General features: G+C 43.7%; 2 protein-coding genes across 3 annotated transcripts in view; one reads left to right on the plus strand and one right to left on the minus strand.

Annotated features, from left to right (window-relative positions):
* Positions 1-18,059, plus strand: part of MAPKAPK3 (MAPK activated protein kinase 3) — a 73,181-nt gene that overhangs the window by 48,881 nt on the left and 6,241 nt on the right. Inside the window, exons 3-9 of the mRNA XM_079964449.1 lie at positions 3,856-3,995; positions 6,855-6,919; positions 8,068-8,147; positions 8,559-8,685; positions 9,366-9,441; positions 9,751-9,875; positions 12,659-12,744. Of these exons, the coding sequence (XP_079820575.1) occupies positions 3,856-3,995; positions 6,855-6,919; positions 8,068-8,147; positions 8,559-8,685; positions 9,366-9,441; positions 9,751-9,875; positions 12,659-12,744 (699 nt within the window). The remainder of the gene's footprint in view (positions 1-3,855; positions 3,996-6,854; positions 6,920-8,067; positions 8,148-8,558; positions 8,686-9,365; positions 9,442-9,750; positions 9,876-12,658; positions 12,745-18,059) is intronic.
* The window catches only part of LOC307209419 (uncharacterized protein), a 104,702-nt gene that overhangs the window by 23,655 nt on the left and 62,988 nt on the right, over positions 1-18,059 (minus strand). Inside the window, exons 1-2 of one of the 2 annotated variants that reach the window (XR_013835573.1) lie at positions 17,121-17,538; positions 9,336-9,439 (exon numbers count right to left, since the gene is read on the minus strand). Coding sequence is in view for 1 of the 2 variants with exons in the window: in XM_079964478.1 (XP_079820604.1) it covers positions 17,121-17,190 (70 nt within the window). In the remaining variant the exon portion in view is untranslated. Of the gene's footprint in view, positions 1-9,335; positions 9,440-17,120; positions 17,539-18,059 lie in introns of those variants that run through there. The other variant, XM_079964478.1, reaches the window with a different exon arrangement.

Raw genomic sequence — 18,059 nt, forward strand, 5'->3', positions numbered from 1 at the left:
AACTGCTGAGAAGCCATAATTTCAGCCTATTTTCAGTGGGAATGGGGGAAAGCTATGCACAGCAAAGTTGTTGACATCTGGTTGGTAGAGTATGATGGGTAGGTGTCTTGTTTTGATCTGAAGAAGGAGCCTGCAGTGAGCAACCTGCTCTGAGAAGGTCTGGAACTCTCTACCCTCTACCAGGCTATCCCCGCTTTGGGAGAATTAGAGAACAACCAGCTCTCTCCCCTGAATACAGGCACTTCTCTTGCATTCTGCAGTGTGCTGCCTGGTGCCTCCCTTTGCTGTTGGACTAGCAATAGACTATAGGTGGCACTTGGTTCCTTAGGCTGCAGAGAATGTGCCGGTGAGGACCATTGCTCCAGTTCTACAGGCCCAGATGCTCTTGTGTTTGGTTTGGTAAGCTCCTGCTTGCCAGCTTCAAGTTCAGTACCTCACTCCCCCAATTACATAGCTCCTAAGTCCATGTCAGTGTAGCTTCCAGCTCTTGTGTTCTTGTCCCTGCTGAACTCAGGGCAATGACAGTGGGATGGTCAAGTGAGACATGATGGATGACAAAATTGTGAGAAGGCAACTGGAGAAATTGAGTGTTCGGCAGGAATCTACACAAAGGGCTGAATTGCAGAAGTGGAGATCACAGAGCAATTCTGGGAAAAGCAGGTTCATCAAGGTAACAAAGAGAAGACCTTCTTAGTACCACAGAGAACACTGGTAACCTGCTGCTCTCTGCTTTTGGTTGGAGGAGTGCAGCTGAGGAACATCTCCCAGTTGTCATCAGTCTTGGTCTAGTTCTTCTAGGCTTGCAACACAATAACTAAGCATATAGAGCTCCTTGTTTGTGTGGCTATTACCTTCTCTCTGTCCACTTTACCGTGATGCAAAGGCAGCAAACAGATGATGTTGTCACCTCCCTTTGTGAGGGACTAAAGCCCCCCTGGCACTGCACGAGTCTGACCAACGAATTATGCAGGTTCCTGTTTTCTTTTCAGGCATTCATTTGTTTTATTTAACCATATTTTTACCCTGCACCCCAGCACACAAGTGCTCCCTGGTGGGGCTAAGAAAAAGAATAAAAAAAATGCAAAATAAAAACAATACAACTACGAGAAGGGAACTGCAGGTAAAAACAGGACAAATGGAAACTTCCAAGGGAAAGCAAATAAAATAGGTGCAGTAAAAGGTTTAAAAGTTTAAAAGCCTGAGGAGAGTATGGGAACCAAGCAAGCCTCCCTAGGAAGATCACTAAAAGGTGGTCACCACAGACAAGAAGGCTTGCAGAGAGCAGGGCATGCCCTGTGCCTATCACACCCTCTATTGCGGTGTGTGCATTTCTTGTGTGGGTGCTATGTACATGTGTGGTTTGTATGCTCTATGTCAGGAGTGGGAAATTTTGTAAGTCTAATAGCTGCATTCCTTTTTAAATTTTGTATTCTTTTTGTTGTTGTCGTGTTTGTACTTGTTGCTAACAAATCAATAAAATTAAAAACAAAATTTTAAAAAAGAAAGTGCTGTGGGTGCCGATCACAAAATGGCTGCCATGGGAAGAATCACATAAAAGATAGGGAGTACAGTCATGGGAAGTCAGGTGCATCCAGATGGTTCTGATTGTGAAGATTATGCACACACACAAACACCCACCCACCCATGATAGGATGCTGGGACAACAGGGAGCGTTACCCAGTACCAGGAAAAACATGTAAGATGGCCACACCACATACTGCATTACTCTCAGATAACAAAAACAGTATGTTTTACAGTAAGTTTAATAAATATATTACTTCAATAGATGAATGTGCCTTATTTATGTCAACAATCAATAAGAAGTATTCATAGCAAAATAAGCTCAAGCCAAGAACTGAATAGGTGACTGTGCCTGTGTGTGCCTTTCCTTACCTGGGCATTAGCTCTGTGTAAGAAAAGAAGCTGTTATGATGCCTCCCTAGGATTTTGCTTCAGCAGTTGTGTCTAAACTTTAGGGGTATAAGAATTCCAGGAGTGGTATTCAACTCAGTTTTATTCAGAGTCCATTAATTTCAATAGGCCTACTCTTGAGTAAACCTCCCAAGTGGAGAATAAACATGAACAGGAGTATTGGATGTAGGAGTCTGTGTCATGAGAACTTTAACTTTCATTTCTTTAAAAAATGCAACATTCTGCAACTACAGAGGGTGTGAGATAATGCATCATGAAATTTCAGAACACAGAGGGATGGCTGAATAAGACATCTTGTATTTCAAAGGGGTCGAATTTCATGTGCTTCATATCTTTGCTCCAGCCCATGACTAGTTATAAACATTTCCAGATGTTGGTTTAATGTGCATACATGTTGCAGAACCCTGCTTTTCTCGGCACAGAGTTTGGATTTCTCTGGTCAGATTGTGAGGCATGAGAAGCCAAACAGTCACATTAGGGAAAAAAGCTGCTTGGAGTATTTTCCAGTGTGATCTTTGGGGATAGATACTTAGATATAAATCTATTGTGAGGGTTGAAGCAAATCTCTGCCCTGATGGGGAGTGTTAGTGGATGCTTCAAAATAAAGTTGTTTCAGCTTATAGCAGGGACTGAAGCATAAGAACACAGTCAGTGACCCTTGGAATGCATGAGGTTGGTTTAACATTCAGGAAGCATATTCATACAGTCACTGTGTATTTAACAATCCTTGGTTGCTGGAAGGCCCCCAAGTGCTTTTTGCAATAGCCCATTTCTGTGCTGGCTGGAGTAGAGAGAAAGAGAAGCAAACCTTCCTTACTTTGTCTGGAGAGCTGAAACATCTAACTCCATTCAAACTAGGTGTTGCTGCTGTCAGGAAGAAGTCCTCTCTCTGTCCCCATTCTTCCTTGCTAGTGCTTACAATTCAAAATCTGAGTGCAATACTGAGAAAGGGTTATTTTGTGCCTACCTGAGTGGGGAAGAAGAGATTAAAACCTTTGCTTTTCCTGTCCATTGTTAAAGCTCTGCTCCACATCCCCACGCTAATCTACTTTTGCAGGCAAGCTTGTTGGCCTCTATGCAATAGGCACCTGAATACAGAGAGGTGTCAGCAAAATTCAGCCCTTCCAGGATGAGTTAGGGTGGCTGAGAGTCCCCGAGGTGGTCTCTCTGTTTAACATTTATTGTTGTTCTTAAAATTTCTATGCCTGCCCATCTGAAGATCACAAGGTGGTTTCCAATATAAAAACAGAAAACAAAAATAATAACCCCATACACAGTTAAAAAGGCCATACATTGTTTAATTAGCCAAAGGCCTAGGCTAATTCCTTTTTAATTAATTGATTAAATTTGCCCATGGCCTAGGCTAATTTTTGCCTGGTGCCTAAAGATCTGCAACCAAGACACCAGGCAAGCCTCCCTAGGGAGAGCATTCTACAAGCAGGGAGCCACCGCAGAAAAGGCCTGTTCTCGTGTTACCACCCTCCAGATCTCTCATGGAGAAGGCACACAAAAACGGGTCTCAGATGATGATTGCAGGGTCCAGGTTGATTCATATGGGGAGAGGCAGTCCTTGAGGTATTGTGGTCCTGAGCTGTTTAAGGCTTTATAGGTCAAAACCAGCACTTTGAATTGGGCCTAGAAACTAATTGATAGCCAGTGCATTTGGGTCAGGATTGATATCATAGAGCTTTAAGGTTTCTCTAGTCCAACAGGGCAGGCGCTATTTTGTGAAATTGCTTTTTCCCAGGCACAGAGCAACTTCGCAGTCAGGTCCCCGTGTTCTGGGAACAAATATGTGGCTGCCCCTCTAGCAGTTGTCCAGCCCAGTGAGATATTTGCTCAGTTCCATGTCCATCAGAATTCTAAGTATGGTGGTCCAGGAAGGCAAATGTGACCATTATTCCTGTTTTTTCCCCTTTGCAGCTCTTGTATGATAACCCAAAAGCACGACAGGAAGTGGATCATCATTGGCGGGCTTCGGGCTGTCCACACATCGTCCACATCCTGGATGTTTATGAGAACATACATCATGGGAAGAGGTGCATCCTGATCATCATGGAATGGTATGGGGATAGAGCTAAATAGTTAGCTATACAAAATACATTCTGGAGATTTACTTCAATACAAATGACAAAATTGACAAAATTTAGCCATAGATAAACATGGAGCCAATAGGCTTTCTTTTTGGGTTTTGTTTTTTTAAGCTGAGGAATGCTAGAAAATTAATCAAATAATAGATCTTATTCTAACTGCCCCTGCTAAATTTTTTGCAGTTTTTGCTGTCACCTAGTTATCTTGATCTGCCAGAAGAAAAGACAGGGTAGCAATGGTTGAGCGACCTGGTATGGATAGTAGCAGAGGGGTAATAACCTCACTCCTCAAATCTTTATAAAGTGTGCTATCTAGCAGTACTTGAGCTACTGATTCAATACTGCCATCTCCACATGGACATAAATGGTTCTCCAGTGCAATGTGGCTTTACAGAGTTTTCTGGAATTATGGGGGAGCCAAAATCTTTTTTAAAAACAACAATACAGAACCTTGAGGAAGGCAATGTGCTGTGCTGTGCTGTGCTACGTGCACCATTCTTCGTTTGTCTTTTCTTTCATTATTCTCTGTGAGTGACAATTGTTACACACACACAAGGCTAGTCCAGTCCAAACCATTCACTGCATTGACTTTGATCCGTGACGGCACATGTTCATGTGAGAGCAGAGTCCATTCTGGTCCTGAAGAAACAATAGCAGCACCTTGTGGCGATCCACTCCCTCTCAGAAGTTTGCATTGAGCTCAACTATGCCTAACATAGTAGGAAGCAGATATAAGAACATCCCTGTAGGATCAGACCAAAGGCCTGTCTAGTTCAGCATCTGGTTTCCTAGAGTGGCCAACCAGAAGTTCATGGGAAACCCAACAAGGCAGAATTTGAAGGGCATAGCTCTCCCTGCTCTGTGGTTGATGCTGATGTCTGATCTGATTGAACTGCATATTGCCATTCAGTTCATACATTTCCAGGGTGGTTAATCAGGCTTGCAAGAGGAGAGAGGAGAGGAGTTAAGCTTCAAGGAGGCACTAATGCCCTGTTGCCATAGGTCAGAGAAGCAACAAAATTGCCAGAGAAAACAGAAGGTGAGAAGGCCTTAGCTTTGCTGGAGACAGGATAGCATAGAATCATAGAATTGTAGAGCTGGAAGAGACTCTGAGGATCATCTAGTCCAACCCCTTGCAATGCAGGATTATGCAGCTGTCCCATATGGAGATTGAACCTTGGTGTACGGGGATCAAACCAACACCCCAACCACTAGGCCACACTCTGGCTCTTGTTTGTTTGGACCAACTTTCTCCAGACATAATAGGAGGCTAACAATTCTGCTGTTAACAAAGAACTCCACACCAACCAACTTCCTGCATAAATAATGTTGATATTCCCCTTGTGTTGCCAGGACAGGCTTTTCGGGGTTGTATGTTTGTGAAAGCTCCTGTAAAGACATGATGATCCTGTGCAGACACGATCTGAAATGGTGAATAAATTGAATGTAGTTGAACTGCTGTTTTGGCAAGCTCTCAAAAACCTGGAGGAGATGCAGAGGGTGGAGTCAGTGCTGGTGTGTTGAAACCCCCCTCCCTGCAATATATTGTTCAGAGCCAAATTTGTAAGCTGAACACTGAGTAGGTACATAGGAAACTGTCTGACTTGCATCAAAATCAGTGGAGATATAGGCAAGCCTAGCTTCCCATATCTTTGTTCTAAGGGTTCCATTTCACATCTTGGCCCAAAAAATGTTTGCTCAGATCACATTTTTCCTCTTTATCATTATGTGGTTTCTTATGCAGAGTTTTGATAGGGCTGGCTTTGACTCTGTCTTTCATTTGTGTGTTATCGTCCCCTCCTTTTCCTGCCGCTGTTGTTTTTCTCATACTTTTCAGAATTTTGATGGCATCAGAACAACAGGGATTACTCTTTGCCTTCCTGCAGTACTGTCTGATGTGCTCATTTCCAGTAGGGTCAACAAAGAGCAGTGATTCAGCTTTCTCTGAAGAGCCTGCCTCTATATTAAAACCGCAGGCTTTAAAGCTTTTTTGTGCTTTTTTTGTTTGTTTTCTTCCTGCTCATTCATATGTAGGTTCCATTCTGCACACGGGCTACCTTAAAGCCCATTAATTTCAATAGGATTTAAGCTGTGATCCTGTGTGCTTTAAAGTAGATTAAATCCTATTGAAGTTAGTGTGATTAAAGTAGCCTGTGTGCAAGATTGCAACCTGGTCAAGAAGCAATATGGTAGAAAATATATATGCAGTGCTTTTTTATGGGGGGGGATGCATACCCCTAAACATTTTGTGAATCTAAGTTTGGCCTCATTGAGGGGCAGTATTTCAATATGAGTAGAAAAATGAGAGTACCCCTAAACATTTTTTAAAAAACAACAACAATGTATATATGAAATATAATGTAACAAGTGGCTGAACTGAAGTTTACAGAGATATTGCTATGCTTGTATCTGAGGAGTAGGCAAAGGGAAGATTGCTCCCTTCCCTCCCAAGTACTTTTGTAGCCTTGCTTTCCAAGTATCTGAATGGCCCTAGAAAGCACCCCAAAGCTCTAAAACTCTGCAAGCAGGACACTTTGAATCCAATCAGAGCAGCTACATTACAAGCATCACAGTTTCTTTATATCAGGGCTGTTTTAGGCATTTGAGCAACTGTGAGGCAAAATAGTTACTGAGGCCTTCATCTATGTCATAAGGCCATAGTAACAATGTCTTGGGTGCCTTTTAAGGATAATAAAGCTAATATTAGAAATGCACACAGCAGATAGGAAGTGGAAACAGCAGTATTCATATATAAAAAAACCAAGCTACTGAGATGGGACCCCCTTTGTGCTTGCATTATGAATCCTCTGTGTGTTTGCACTTTGTTCACAGCATGGAGGGAGGGGAGCTGTTCAGCAGGATCCAGGAACGAGGCGACCAAGCTTTCACAGAAAAAGGTACAGCATTAAATTGTTTTTTCTCCATGTGAGTGTGTGTATAAAGAGCTTGTAGAACAGGGGGGGGGGGGCTAGTGGCTTTTTGTCAGAAAGAAAACCCAGATCAGTCTGGATCATATAATTTGGAGGGGAGGTGTACAACTCCCTCCTCTGTCAAGCTGCAATGGCTAAGATAGTGTGGAGCCAGGCCATCCACATGAAAGGGAGGCTCTACTGTGCTTTGCCCAGGAACTCTCAGCAGCTTCTTCTTCCCCAGGCACTTTGAGGAAACAGGTGAAGGGGCTTAAAACGTCACCAAAGATTTTTTTAAAGTATCATTGGAAACATAACAGGTAACAGGGGGGAAATGTTGTCAGTCAACCGTAACAATGAGAATATTCCACTGATCCTGACTTAAACACATAATTTAATATAGGCAGTCCATGGGTAGAATTCAGCATCACACTGTGTTGAACGTTCTGTCTGCATATGCATGTCAGCTAGCCATATAGAACAATGATTCCCCACCCCCTCTCCTATGCACTGTTGGGGGCCTGCCAATCTGATCTCCCAGAGCCAATTCTGAGAGAGGAAGCCCCATTGCACTAACAGAAGTCCTTGTGCATGGCTTCGGCCAACAGGCTTTAGGTGACTCATGCCCCATATGTCCAAACAGGCATCCAAAGCAGACTGACGATTATAAACTATACGTTCAAACATAGAAAGTGCAATGAGATCTTTAGATCACTGAGTAGTAGATGGTAGATGTTTATCCTTTCAGCTTTGCATTTTACGTCTCTCTGCTCAAGTCTTGAGGGCTCAAAGGGCATTCAGAACCTTGCTATCAGTTTAGGTGTGAATTGGTTAGTCATACCAAAGGAACAAGTAGTGTATACTATGCATATGCACCGTTCATGACTTTCTGGTCATTTTTATGTTGCCTTCTAAGAAGGGTGCTCCAGAGCAGGAGAGTTTAAGATGTGTGCAGGCATAGTCATTTGCAAAACCCAAAACACAGCTGTTGGGGCTAATTTTAGTTTTTCCCCTGTCTTGACACTAGCCCTGCAAACAAACAAGCTAGTTGCTAGTCAGAAACATTGCCTAGCTGCATATCTCTGAAGTATGGAGGGAATGTTAATGTGACCTTTCTCATGAATTTTTATTTCTAGAGGCCTCTGAAATAATGAGAGACATTGGAACAGCCATTCAATATCTGCATGGGATGAACATCGCCCACAGAGATGTCAAGGTGAGGCTTGAAAAGTGCCTTGGCAGAGAAGAGAAATGCCCAAACCATAACAAGAAAATGGACAGTGGTGACTTGACACAGGCCAAGTTACTACACTGAGAGGAACTAGTGTGTCCCAGTTTTTAATTGTGCAAAGAAGAACCATCTTGGTCAGGATCCCACTTCTAAGTATGCAGTTGTCCAGAAGCTCAGTGCATTTTTAAAAGACTTATTGAAGAAGGCCTGATGTTTATTTAAAATCTGCATCACCAAATTGCAATCTACTGATAATAAAATACAAACTTGATGCTGGGCACTACACCACCTATCAGCCTAGAGGAACAGAACAAAGCCTACAGTTGAATAGAACTTCCCCCCAGAAACCTCTCCTGTTCAGCCTCATTTTATGTTTCTCTCTTGACACCATCACAGCCAGAAAACCTGCTTTACACATCTAAAGCGAAGGATGCAGTACTGAAGCTTACAGATTTTGGATTTGCCAAAGAGACGACGGTGCAGAATGCGCTGCAGACCCCCTGTTATACTCCCTATTATGTAGGTGAGTCTGCATGTCCCCCTCTCCCCCCACTTTTCTCTTTAGTTGTTAAGTCCAGGGGGAGAACATGATTGTGCTTTAGAAAAAAAACCCTCCCCACCTCCCACTTTCAGATCTCTGCAGTGGTCAGGCTCCAGGCTGTCAGGTACCAGAACCAGCGTTAGGATCTTGCTTGCCAGTTCAAGTGGGCCAGATCTGGTGCAAGGTTCAAAACAGGTAGGATAGTGGGCTGGAGATTATGCAGCCATGTCCTTACCCAAGAAACAAGTTGATCAGGCTGAGGAACATGTTATGAGGCTAGGGCTTCGCAGGGCCGAATGAGCAGAAATTGACCCAGGTGTCTGATGACTCAGATGGGGATTTTAGATGGCACCATCAAAGCACAGTGCTCAGTCTTCCCAGCACAGAATGAGAGCACTGATGGCTCAGGAAGTCAGGAGTCAAAGCCTGACCATGGGGAACACCAATTCAGAACACACACACTTGCACAAGATGTAAAATACCATGAAATATTTGTCAAGCTTCACCAGCACCCATGGGGTTCAGGTACAAATACTTAAAGTATTCTTTCAACCAGTAACAGCTTTTTTAATTTAAACAAATGCAAATATTTGTAGTTTGTGATCAAAATAAGAGAAACTGACATTCACAGTTCTTTTGGTTCTCTTCCCCATCCCACTCAGCCCCAGAAGTCCTTGGTCCTGAGAAGTATGACAAATCCTGCGATATGTGGTCTCTTGGTGTCATCATGTACATACTGTAAGTGTGAAGTGGGGGAGAAATAGATTAACGAAGTAGAGCCCTTAACATGTCATGTATGAATAAACACTTCCCTTCTATCCCAAACTACACCCATCCCCAATCAATGGTGTTTTAAAATGATGTTTCCTTTTATGCCACACTCAGATAATTAGTCACTGGGATATTACTCATTCCATCAGAAGAATCGACAGACATCTGGTACTGTGCATTGGGCTGCTGAAGTTGTGGGGAAGGTCAGGGAGGAGACAAAGATGTGGTCATTTCCTAGACAGTACAATTTCTTCTCTACATCCCACTCTTTTGTAGCTTGTGTGGATTCCCTCCTTTCTACTCCAACACTGGCCAGGCCATTTCTCCTGGAATGAAGAGAAGAATTCGGATGGGGCAGTATGGATTTCCAAATCCTGAATGGTCAGAGGTATCTGATGAAGGTAAATGAATTCCTCTGTGTACTTTCTGGTACTTGTGCATCAATGGTGTGTGTGTTTAATGTTTTAAATATTCTGTGGTGAGACTGGCCCAGCATATATGCTACTTGGAGATCTCTAAAATAAAAGGAATGTAGCTCAGTGGTAGAGCGTCCACCTTGCATGCATGCAGAAGGTCCCAGATTCAATCCCTGGCAACTCCACATAGGGCTGGGAGAGACCCCAGTCTGAAATTTTGTGGAGCTGCTGCTGCCAGTGGATCATACTATAGACCAGTGGTTCCCAAACTTTTTTTTTACCCCTGAACCACTTGAAGATTGCTGAGGATCTTGGTGGACCACTTCTGCCTGTTGTCTAGCAATTGTGATTTGTGTGCTAGATGCTAATGTTGCTATTGCGGACCACTGAAATGATGCTTATGAACCACCAAGGGTCCATGGACCACACTTTGGGAAATCCTGTTGTAGATAGTACTGAACTAGATGTGCCAATGAACTAACATGATAGACTTCCTAAAAGGTTTTGTTAAACCTCCCAGAGTTTAAGAAAAGTAAACACCTGCCTCTTACACACTATGTAAAGAAGTTTCAGAAATGCAAATACCAGTAAATTAACTCTGCTTCTCAAATACCATTCTTTCAAACCCAACACTTACATTACAGTGGAGATAAAAAAGTGCTGCACGAGCAAAAAAAAAGTGGGCAGGAATGGGATCCCAGTAACAAGTGTTGTTCCAGGGCATCATCATGACTTCGGTGGTATTTTCCTTGTCTATTGAACTGGCTGCGCTAGTGCCTTGTTGACATGTGCTACAACTTGAGTAACACCCACTGCTTGCAGGCATGATGCTCCCTAAGCAGATTTTGTAGCAGAGGAATGAGGCAGCATGTGTATGGCATCGTGAGTAGCCTACTGATGCACCACAGCAGAGTCATTTTGCCACCTCCGGGCCGGCTTTGTTGGTACAATCATAGGCATCTGATAGTTGCAGCTGATGTACATAATGGGTGAGCCATCCTTAGTTCACAGAGAAGCTGCAGCAATTACCTTGATGCGGGTCACACTGTACTGTCACAACTATGTTTAGCAGTAATAGAAAGCCCTGTCATCCATCTAACACAAGAAATCCTGCACACCCCCAAATCCTGTTTCCTGTTAGAAACTCCAGCTCCTTTCTGAGCTGTCCTAGGGATAGCTGCAGGGAAATGTTGTGTCCTGCTTGGTCAGCAGAAGGAGGTTTACAGGACTCCTGTGTAATCTTGGACATGAGAGAGTGAGTTGAGGGAGGGGGAAAATGTGTGGGAAATGCCTCCCCCTTCTGCCACCCTGAGACACCTGTGATCAATCAGAAACTCAAACCTAAGTTGTTGGTCACTACAGTCATTGTTAGGAATGAATCTCACTTTACCAGTGTTCCTAAGTCAGAATTGAAGGGCTGTTTCAGGTACGCATTAGTCGGAGTGCAGGTGTGAGGTATCCAAAGTCAGACCCATGCGCTCCAAGGGTTTATTTCAAAAGCATGGATCAGTACTCCACACGTTATTTGTTTAGCAGAAATTTAGAAGCATAAGCCATTCCTGCATTTAAAATTCTGCTGATCTGTTATGTCAAAATCAGATTTCACTGCGCTCCAGGCTCGGAAAATGTCATGGATTCTAACCTTTTTCTGGACATAGCATAAGATCATGGCCCCATGTGAAAAGTGAATCTGTGGGCACACACACATGCACTTCCAGCTGAACCTGTGAATGGAGCCTATGTGTTTATAACAGTTGTGAAGGCAGGCTGTGTTCACAGGTTTGGATGAAAGTGTAGGGGGCGGGGCCTGCTTCTTCTTCACATTTATTTCCACAAGGATGAACATGTGACCAATGCCTACATATCATGGGACTAAACGAATTGTAGAAACTTTGTATAAGATGGTACAGATGTTTTCCTGCAGTCCTAACCATGCCTATATAGAAGCAAGTTCTTTTTAACTTGGTGAAACTTCTGTATAAATCTGATTAGGTTTGGGCAGTCAAATGTGGATCTAAACACTTGCAGCAAAGAGTATTTTTTACAGCTCAGCTTATGAAACTGTTTAACTCTGTAATTTTGTTCTTTCTCCTGCTTCACACCTTTCATCTCTTTTGCTCTCTCTTTGCAGCTATATATTTATTGCAATTATTTCTATCCCATGTTTCAGGATGCAAATCCTTCCAAGTAACATCAATGCAATTTAAAAACACACTGTAAGGAATTACAACATTTAGCACGTCATAAGGATCCTTCTCACTGGCAGCTGGTGACAGATGGCTTTTTGCAGAGAGGAGCCAGTCTAGGCTCCTCTCAGCACAGGATCAGGCAATCACACTCTCTGTGAATCCTTCCCATGGGGTAACTGGTAGTTGGCCTTATGGTGGGCAGCTGGAGCAGGCAGGGGTAACTTCTTCACCTGGCCTATCATTAAATAAATAGTATATATGTGGTAGAGCATGCACTTTGCATACAGAAGGCCCCAGGTTTGATCCCTGATGATTCCAGGTAGGGCTGGGAATGCCCTCTGTCTCAAGCTCCAGAGAGCTGCTGCCAGTCATTGTAGACAATATGGAGCTGGATGGGAGAATCCAAATGGATGGACTTGGTATAAGGCAGTTTCCCATCCCATGTTTTATACAGTCATTTGTAAGTGTCAGACTTTCTTCTGACTTGATAGCAGAGGAAAAGTGACAAGAGTTCAAGGGTTCTTAATAGTTTGAATTTTGTAGGATCTTGTCATCGATGTTTCTCTTTTTGCTTTTCAGTTAAGCAGCTAATTCGTCTGCTGCTGAAGACAGACCCAACAGAGAGGATGACAATTTCTCAGTTTATGAATCACCCCTGGATTAATGTAAGTCCTGCACGAACACTCGTGTGTGTGTGTGTTGGTGTTTTAATTTGGACACAAGGCGGCCTGCTGTGTTAAGAGGGAGTATAACTAATGGATTGAGGTTGAATCCTGACAAGACAGAAGTACTGTTTTTGGGGGACAGGGGGCGGGCTGGTGTGGAGGACTCCCTGGTCCTGAATAGGGTAACTGTGCCCCTGAAGGACCAGGTGCGCAGCCTGGGAGTCATTTTGGACTCACAGCTGTCCATGGAGGCGCAGGTCAATTCTGTATCCAGGGCAGCTGTCTACCAACTCCACCTGGTACGCAGGCTGAGACCCTACCTGCCTGCGGACTGTCTCGCCAGAGTGGTGCATGCTCTAGTTATCTCCCGCTTGGACTACTGCAATGCGCTCTACGTGGGGCTACCTTTGAAGGTGACTCGGAAACTACAACTAATCCAGAATGCGGCAGCTAGACTGGTGACTGGGGGCGGCCGCCGAGACCACATAACACCGGTCTTGAAAGACCTACATTGGCTCCCAGTTTCCGAGCACAATTCAAAGTGCTGGTGTTGACCTTTAAAGCCCTAAACGGCCTCGGCCCAGTATACCTGAAGGAGCGTCTCCACCCCCATCGTTCTGCCCGGACGCTGAGGCCCAGCGCCGAGGGCCTTCTGGCGGTTCCCTCATTGCGAGAAGCAAAGCTACAGGGAACCAGGCAGAGGGCCTTCTCGGTAGTGGCGCCTGCCCTGTGGAACGCCCTCCCATCAGATGTCAAAGCAATAAATAACTACCTGACATTCAGAAGACATCTTAAGGCAGCACTGTTTAGGGAAGTTTTTAATCTGTGATATTTTAGTGTATTTTTGGTTTTTATGGAAGCCGCCCAGAGTGGCTGGGGAGACCCAGCCAGATGGGCGGGGTACAAATAATAAATTATTATTATTATTATTATTATTATTATTATTATTATTATTAACCAGGAGTCTGCCCTGTATAAAAGGGATATAATTTCCCCTCTGCAGTGTGAGAGAACTCTTGGGGGTGGGGTAAAATTTCCCTGTCAGTGGCAGTCAAGGACACTACACCCCCATCCCAACTGCTCCCGGCTAGCATTTTCTGTTCAGTGCGCCATGCACACGCCCTCCTTCCCTCACTTATAAAAAAAGCCATGTTACCTCATCAGTGTAGGATTTATGGAGGACTATTATTAGACATTCAAGGCACCGTCGTGCTGAACTGCTCTCTATTGATATGAATAGAGAGCCTCCTGCTTTAAGGGCGTTCTTGGTCTTTGGCACAGATCTGGAAACGTTGGGGTTATTGAGTGGGGCGATAGTGGAGGTATATGTGCAGCACTCTAAGAAAACAACACCAGAAGCTGCTTTTAATGGGTGATGCTAACTAAAAGGCCATGGCAGCCTCTCATGTCATAGAATTCTTTGCCTCCAGCAAGAAACAAGCCGCTGCTAAGGCTACAAATCTGAGCAGTTTCAGGGTAGCTTTTCTGTCTATTGCTATGCAGGACTCACTGGAGGTTTGTGCATTTATTTTTTCTTTATTAGATTTCTATTCCCTTCTGCCATTAAGGTTATATCCCTCTATATATGTGTCTATATAAAAATAAAAAACAAATAAAAAGGAAGGGAAAGAACACAAAGAAATTAAATGTCCCTAAATAATACATGTATTGCCCCAGAGAGCAGCTGGCATGCAGTTGTCGGGGGTGGCTAACATTTTTAGACCTGTGGGGAGATCTGGATTTTTGAGTAAGTGATGTGGGCACCACCCGCTCTGATCCTTCTCATTCCCCAGATCAGCCATCTCCACCACAGACGGGTAGAAAGAGAGGAAGCACACATGCAGGCACACACACTTCACTTTTCTCAGGGTTCTGGGGAAAAGCTTATTAATCTGTGCAGTGAAAACAAGAGGAAGTGGGGAAGAGTATCACTCTCCCTCCTTCAAATTTGATGTGCTTTTCAGGGGACAAAAAGTAGCCACCCTCGTGACCAAGGCGCAGTGACTGGGTGTGCCAAAAGAGTTTTGAGGGTGCCAGGGGAAGACCTCAAGGGCACTACTTCACCCGCAGTGCCACACTGGCAACTGCTGCTCTAAGCAATAGCATGCAACCTCCTAACAGCTGTTGGTCATTTGGCCACTTAGTGGACCAGGCAAACCTCCACACTAAAGTAATTCCTCTCATGACCCTGCCCCCAGCCCCAAATTCAAGGCAAACACGGTGCTGCTGTTCTACGGACTGCTTTTACTTCATGCAGGACTATACTAAAGTCAGAAAAGTTAATTAACCTACACTGCACTTGCCTTCATTCATAGATCCCAAAATTTATTAAATGCAGATGATTTTGGCCTTACTAAAAGTCATTTGTAACTGATCTGGAAAATGAAGCAGTAATAAATGTAAATAGCTTGATTGGGTCACACAGATTGGATTCTATACTTGATGCAAATCTAAAGTGAAAAAGAGGTGTTTAAAGTAAGTGAGAAGCAACTCTACCATGTGCTGACATCTAAACAAAAATGTGGTTGAAAAGAGAAATGCCTTGAAAGCTCCTGGGATTGTGTGCTACATAGAGACAGTGGTTAAATAGACATCTAGACGCCATCTCTATGAGAACAAGTAAAGTCCCAGTTGATGCATCATCTCAGCCTCAGTGACAATGTGTCAAGGTAAATAGTTAAGCAGGTGGACAAGTTAAGTGTACATGCAAAAATGTTCTTCTAAACTAATTGGTTGAAGTAGAAGTTGGAGGAAATTAGCCAGGAGTATATAAGTAAGTGAAGTTGTGAATGAGCACAATGAGAAGTTGAAATCCTGGTCATCCAAGGTAGCTTCACCTGAAATGCTATTCATCCCATGTTCAGGGCCACCTAAATAGGCAGAGCTGAAGGGTTTCCATGCATAGATGAAATGGTGCTATCAGGAAGAGGACATAGATTTGTTAGGGAGCATTCTGGGGAACAAAGCCAGATCCATATAAAGGGATGGGCTCCGCTTAAACCAAAATATTATCCGTCCGTTGGTCTTCAATCAATTCAGATTTATTGCTTATAACTATAAGCCATCACAATATAGAACACAGGTGAGGCTGTTAAATATAATGCAACAATATTGAAGTGTATTATTCACCACCTTCTGTGCATGACAATCATGTGTTATGGCTGCAAAACACAAGGCTGAACACAATGCAAGTGAGGTTAACAGATTCTGGTAAGCTGTTGGGGGAAGTCAGCTTCTCCCTACACACAACCTAATAAAATAAAAAATTCAGCCCTAAATATTGTTCAGCTCAGAGACCTGGTGCTTCCAAATCTCAGATGAGCTAGATTGCCTCCAGAACTTAATATCAAAGAAGTGGCAGAGCATGCCCTTTTGTTAAAGTTTACATAGAAAGGAACGGCAAAAGCAAAGGGAACACTCAACGGCACAGAGCCTGGCAGGGACTCTTAACATCCCACCAATGCAGTTTTAGTCTCTCTCCTTTCCCTTTCCCCTTGGCAGATAACAAATCAACAGTAGTTAAGCAGGCACTGCTGTTAGGAGCCATCTTGCAATGGAAAGAAGGAATGGAGTTACAGGGGCGATAAATGTACATGCATACGCTCCATCTGTCATTATTTTCTCCAAGCACTTTATAAACACTAATTTATCTTTGCAGTCCTCCCTGAAACATTTGTTTCTTTTTCTATATTTAAATAACCTAGGAAGAAAGTAGAATACTGATTTGACCAACATTCCATACAGTTGGCAAGGCTCAGGATAAAACACAAAAGGGATTGTCTCATGTTTCTTGCTGATAATTCCCAAAAACATTCATTTAGACACATTTGTGTTACCTAACTAATTACCTTTATATATTGCCAGTTCTCTTTGTTGGTACATCTCCAGTATAGGGGCCACTGGATGTAACATTTCCCTCCGGGTCTATGCTTGTGGAAGGATTCTCATGAGGTACCTCCATAAAGAAACATGGAGTCAAAATGGGCCATCTTTGTGAATTTCCTGGAAGGATCCATAAGCAGGATGCCAAGGGTACAACTTACTGCAGAAGCATGTCCAGTGGTTTATCTGTCAAAGCTAGTCCTTCCCTTAAGGGAACCTGGGAACTCCAAAGGAGCTAGGGATTGCTGAACATACTGTTCTCAGAAGCCACATTAAGCTGCAGTTCCCAGTGTTCTGGCTGCAGAGTAGGATCCATGACAGCAGAATCTGATTTGAAAGCACTTTGTGGCAGTGATACTAATAAACAAAGAGGCAGTACAAAGAACTCACAATATAGGTTCCTGGCCATCGTGTGTATAAGCAAAATCACGTAAAGCCAAAACACCCCCTAGAAAAGCAGGAAAATACCATTTTTAAAAAATAGCTGCACTTACCAGTGCGGGGCAAATGCAGCCCTCAGTCTTCCTCTTAGTTTTCCTCCTTCTCTCCCTCACTGGATACTTGCTGCAAATGATATGAGGACCGGGGTGGAAGGTGGGGATTGACAGGTAGCCAGAAGACGTTCTTGGCTGTGGTTAAGATCCAGAGGAGGGTTGCCTGTGCACATCCGCTGATGGTGATGGTTTCTTTGTCAGAAACATTGTGATTGGCAGCTGCAGCTGTTCCTTGAGCTCATCAAACATTTCCTTGTAAAGTGTCAGAGTGTCTGTAATCCCACGGATGATCTTGAGGCTGTGTTCCATGGTGGGGTCAAACTCTCCAATCAGATCATTTGTGTTAAGAGTTTGGATTTGATATCCCGCCTTTCACTCCCTTTTTAAGGAGTCTCAAAGCGGCTAACATTCTCCTTTCCCTTCCTCCCCCACAACAAACACTCTGTGAGGTGAGTGGGGCTGAGAGACTTCAAAGACGCATGACTAGCCCAAGGTCACCCAGCAGCTGCATGTGGAGGAGCGGAGACGCGAACCCGGTTCCCCAGATTACGAGACTACCGCTCTTAACCACTACACCACACTGTGCTTTTAAGAGGTTTTCCTGCTCTCCCACCCCCTTTCCCCCTCCTCTGCTATTTTCTTATCCCCCCCCACCGTGCATGCCATTTTTGCATCATTCTTTAAAAAAATATTATTCAGCAATGTGCTTAAAGTTGTGAGCGTGTATGTTAAATAAGTGTGAGTTGCAAGTTACGTGTAGGAAAAAGAAAATCTCCTTTGTGCCTGAAGTGTGGCAACCTGCACTTCTTTTCACTATTAGACTGTTTCTATTTCATTTTGACCTAAATACCTAAATCTGCCATTCTTTTATACTGGACCTTTTCCTATGGTGCATGGCTTGGCTGGGTTATGCTGTCTGGAGCTGCTCTCCTCTGTAAG

Source organism: Podarcis cretensis, assembly GCF_951804945.1.
Source record: "Podarcis cretensis genome assembly, chromosome: 2".
NCBI classification, from domain to species: domain Eukaryota; kingdom Metazoa; phylum Chordata; class Lepidosauria; order Squamata; family Lacertidae; genus Podarcis; species Podarcis cretensis.